This window comes from Trichechus manatus, unplaced genomic scaffold (assembly GCF_000243295.1).
Source record: "Trichechus manatus latirostris isolate Lorelei unplaced genomic scaffold, TriManLat1.0 scaffold00038, whole genome shotgun sequence".
NCBI lineage: Eukaryota > Metazoa > Chordata > Mammalia > Sirenia > Trichechidae > Trichechus > Trichechus manatus.
In genome coordinates, this window is record NW_004443974.1 from 14,168,678 (window position 1) to 14,172,964 (window position 4,287).

The following is a 4,287-nucleotide window of genomic DNA, read 5'->3' on the forward strand; positions in this document are numbered from 1 at the left end:
CCAAGACCAGAAGAACTAGATGGTGCCTGGCAACCACCAACAACCACCCTGACAGGGAACACAACAGAGTCCCTGATGGAGCAGGAGAAAAGTGGGGTGCAGAACTCAAATTCTAGTAAAAAGACCAGACTTAATGGTCTGAGACTGGAGGAACCCCAGAAAGCACGGCCCCCGGACTCTCTGTCAACGCAGAACTAAACTTCCGAGGCCAACTCTTCAAACAGGGATTGTACTGGACAGTGGGACATAAGGTGATGCTTGTGAGGAGTGTGCTTCTTAGCTCAGGTAGATACATGAAACTAAATGGGCAGCTCCTGTCCTGAGGTGAGAAGAGAAGGCAGAGAGGGTCAGGAGCGGGTTGAATCGACACGGGAAATCGGGTGAAAGAAGGAGTGTGCTGTCACAGTATAGGGATAGCAAGTAGGGTCACATAACAATGTATGTATAAATTTTTACATGAGAGACTAACTTGAATTGTAAACTTTCACTTAAAGTACAATTAAAAAAAAGTTTATGAAAAATATTTTACAATGTGGGTGAAAGCCTACAGTGTCACGTTAAGTTGAAAATATCAGAGAATAAAAGTGTCTATAATGTTGATCAAAATCTTTTAAAAAAATAAGACGGAACAGAAATTGAAAAGAACATTAAAATGTTAACACTGGTTTCCTCATTTGGTAGAATTATTGCTGCTGTTTATTTTCTTAATTATACTTTTCTAAATCTTCTTAACTCTTAACAATCAGTGGGCATTTCACAATTAACCGGATGTAACAAAAAAATTAATGACCTGTACTGTGCCTCTGGAGTAAATCTCAAGACTACAACGCCCGGGGTACGTCCTGGTTAAACGTTTTCAGAGAACACTGGTCCCCTCTGGTCAAGAGAAGACGATATTTTTATGACAACAACCGGGGCGGGGGCGTGTCTTTGTCATCCCCGCCTCCTCGTCGGGGTCCCTTCCCGGTACTCACCTCACCCCGTTGGGCCTCTTCCTCAAGTTCTGCACCTCTCGGGTTTCTTCCAGTTTTAATCTGAAGAAGAACAATGCATGAGCTAAGAGATCCTCCCTGGAACCCGGAGCCAACAGGCAGTTCCGACAAGCACCCCTGCTGCGCTGGTGAGCCGCCCTCACAGTGGTACAGAGATCGACTCTGTGCCTAGACCCACTGGGAGTCAGACCCACAGCGCATCCCGGAAACACCTCTCCCAAACTATGCAGCCTTGGGCAGACGGCCTCACTCCTCCGAGGCTCCAATTCGTCCGCAGAAGTGGACAACAATCCCACCTCAGTTAGCGACGATGCCAGCGAAGCGCCTGGCCAGTGGCAAGTGCCCCAAGCCGGCCTCCCTCTTCCTGCCCCGGGGAAGCCCCGTCCCACACGCACCGAACCTCCTCTGAGTCCTGTTCATCTTCTTCTGACTCCGAGTCGGCCCGGCGCCGGCGGAAGGTCTTCCCGGTGGCCGGCATCGTTGCAACGCCCCCAAGGTCCCACGGCCGCTTCGCGGCGCTGAAGCCCAGGCTGCTTCCGGCGCGCTGTAGTGCGGTCAGAGCGTCGGCCCCCGCCAGGCCCCGCCCGGCCCCGCCCCCAGCCCGCACCGCTCGCCTAGCCTCGCCTTCGCCCTTTGCGTCAGCCTCTCTTGAATGGATTGCTGTGGGTGAGGAGGCGGGGCGCGGCCGACTGGGCCCCCAAGACGCGGCTCCGCTTCGCCGAGGGCGCGCTTGACTGACAGGCGGCGGCGGCGCGATTACGACGGCAGGTGAGTTCCGGGCCGCCGCTAGCTGTTTCAGGGGGCCGGGCCTCGGAGAAGGGGCGACTCCAGCCCGGCTCTGGGCCGGCGGGGCCTTGGCCCTGCCAGGTGCGCCAGACGCCGCGGCCAGGTGAGCGGAGCCCGGGATTCCCCGGCCGCCACTGCCGTCGCCCCCTCCCCTTTTCCGGCCGGCGCCCAGCCGGTTCTCTGGGGCCCCGACGCCCTATTTCGTAACCCCCTTTCCGAGGACGCGTTGCTTCTCTGGAACAGGGGTCGCCTATCTCTTTGATTTCTGTCCGGGGCCTGACCCAGCGTTGAAAGCATACGTGTGGCGTCTTGGGGCGCTGACTTTTCTTTCCCCGGGGTTTTGGGCCCTGACGTGCGGTTTTTCTTTAGGGACAAAAGATGATCACCTCTCCTTAACTGTGGTGAACTAGAATCCCAGCGCGGACTAGCCCCGCTAATAGTGGCCTCCGACCACTCCTCCTAGGGGAGAGGAGCGTTTGATGTTTTGAACCCTATGGGAGGGTTTGAGGCCAGAGGGCTCCTCGCTGCGTCGAGCGTTTGTTTGATGCCTCCCTGGACCTTCGGGGGTCTTGTTTTCCTCCTTTGTCAGGAGGACAGTCGCTGTGTCCTCTGCTCCTCGCACCTAGAAGATGTTGCGAAGATTAAGTTTATCTGAAAAACAGGCATCAAACGCTTAGAAAATAACTAAATGCATAAATGATGGCTTATCCTGGGATTTTAAGGAACCGCCTTAAGTAATAGTTTTGCTTTTATCAGTATAGGCCGGTCCTTTCCTTGGGAACAGCTACTAATGAAGCACTTACTATGTGGCAGGCTATGAGTCGGAATCGACTCGAAGGCAACGGATTTGGGTTTTTTTGGTTTTATGTGGCAGGCAAATATTATTGAATTCTTCCAACAATCTTGTGAAGTAGACTCGATTATTATTTTACATCTTAAAAATGATGATACTGAGACTCAGAGAGGCACTATGTACCTAAAATTAAACAGCTAGAAGGTGAAGCGAGGATAAGTGGCACGTTTTGCATTAAGAGTTCAGTTAATGTTTGCTGCAGCTGCTGTTGTTATGGGGGAGGGGCTGGTGGAGACCCTTTCGGGTTCCCTCTTCTGGAACACCATTCTGAAGCAGGGCAGCATTCTGGAATGTCTTACTTTTCTCTGGAGCAGTCTCCTCTGAGATTGTTATTCTTTATCTTGGATTGGGACAAAGAGTAGACTCGAGTTCTTGGAACAGCCTTTTGGATTGATCAAAAGCCATATATTAAAAGTCCAAAAGTCTTGCCCTCTGCAGTCTGCTTCAGCCAAACCCAGATGCCCATGAGAATCACTGGACACTGTGTCCCTGTCAGCTGAAGGAAAGTCTCCATGGCCATTCCTGCAGGAACCTAGGGAGTTTACCTTTAGGGATCTGCTGACCTGGCTTCTGCAGCTCTCGCCCTCTCAGAGGTGGCTCTGAATTTGCCCACCTGGTAGACCTATCACAGTATACAACACTAGCTTCCAGGGGGCACTGGACACTACTCACAGGCAGTTGCTGGAAGGCCAGAAGACCAGGGACATTTCTAGATCCTCCTTCTCCTTATCTGAAGTCCCTGGAAGGAACATGTGATCCAATTTAGCTGCACCCCGGGTGGGGCAGGAGTGCCCAGTGATACCACCTGGGCTGTGACAGATCTAACTGGGCGTGTGTAGCACAGTGCCTGCACATCGGTAATGTTCAGAAAAGTGGTGCTGTGAATCTGGCGATGGTTGGGCTGAGGGATGCAGACCCTCCGAGTCTGCTGAACCTTTTTGGGGAGTGAGATGGGATTGCTCCTCAGAGGGAGCCTCCAGGAAATTTGGGTCCTCTTCAATTCAGAGCGGAGTCTTAAGTTTTAGTCTTATTTGAGAGTTTGGTTGTTTAAGAAAATGTACAGGTTTGGCTTAGGTTTGGATTGGTTTGCTATTATCTCCTTTCTGGAGCTAGATGAAACGGCTCATTTCAGGATTCAGGGAGCGTTAAGTCCAGGTGGGTTTGGGATCCGGCAAAATGATACAGTTCAGAGCCTGGCGTATTTGTTGTCGTTAGGTGCCGTCGAGTCCGTTCCGCTCATAGTGACCCTATAAACAACAGAATGAAAGATTGCCCAGTCCTGCGCCATCCTCACAATCATTGTTATGCTTGAGCCTATTGTTGCAGCCACTGTGTCAGTCCATCTCATTGAGGGTCTTCCTCTTTTTAGCTGACCCTGTCCTTTACGAAGCATGATGTCCTTCTCCAGGGACTGATCTCTCCTGACAACATGTCCGAAGCATGTAAGATGTAGTCTCACCATCCTTGCTTCTAAGGAGCGTTCTGGTTGTACTTCCAAGAAAGACCTGTTCGTTCTTTTGGCAGTCCATGGTGTATTCAATATTCTTCACCAACACCACAATTCAAAGGCATCAGTTCTTCTTTGGTCTTCCTTATTCATTGTCCAGCTTTTGCATACGTATGAGGCGATTGAAAACACCCTGGCTCGGGTCAGGC

General features: G+C 51.5%; 2 protein-coding genes across 5 annotated transcripts in view; one reads left to right on the forward strand and one right to left on the reverse strand.

Annotated features, from left to right (window-relative positions):
• The window catches only part of CUNH9orf78 (chromosome unknown C9orf78 homolog), a 14,379-nt gene extending 12,833 nt beyond the window's left edge, over positions 1-1,546 (reverse strand). Inside the window, exons 1-2 of the mRNA XM_004375756.2 lie at positions 1,388-1,546; positions 975-1,034 (exon numbers count right to left, since the gene is read on the reverse strand). Of these exons, the coding sequence (XP_004375813.1) occupies positions 975-1,034; positions 1,388-1,470 (143 nt within the window). The 5' untranslated portion in view covers positions 1,471-1,546. The remainder of the gene's footprint in view (positions 1-974; positions 1,035-1,387) is intronic.
• Positions 1,547-1,624: 78 nt separating this feature from the next.
• Positions 1,625-4,287, forward strand: part of USP20 (ubiquitin specific peptidase 20) — a 47,949-nt gene continuing 45,286 nt past the window's right edge. For all 4 annotated transcript variants that reach the window (XR_002823997.1, XR_002823998.1, XM_023730805.1 and 1 more), the window contains exon 1: positions 1,625-1,760. The gene's annotated coding sequence lies outside the window, so the exon portion shown is untranslated. The remainder of the gene's footprint in view (positions 1,761-4,287) is intronic.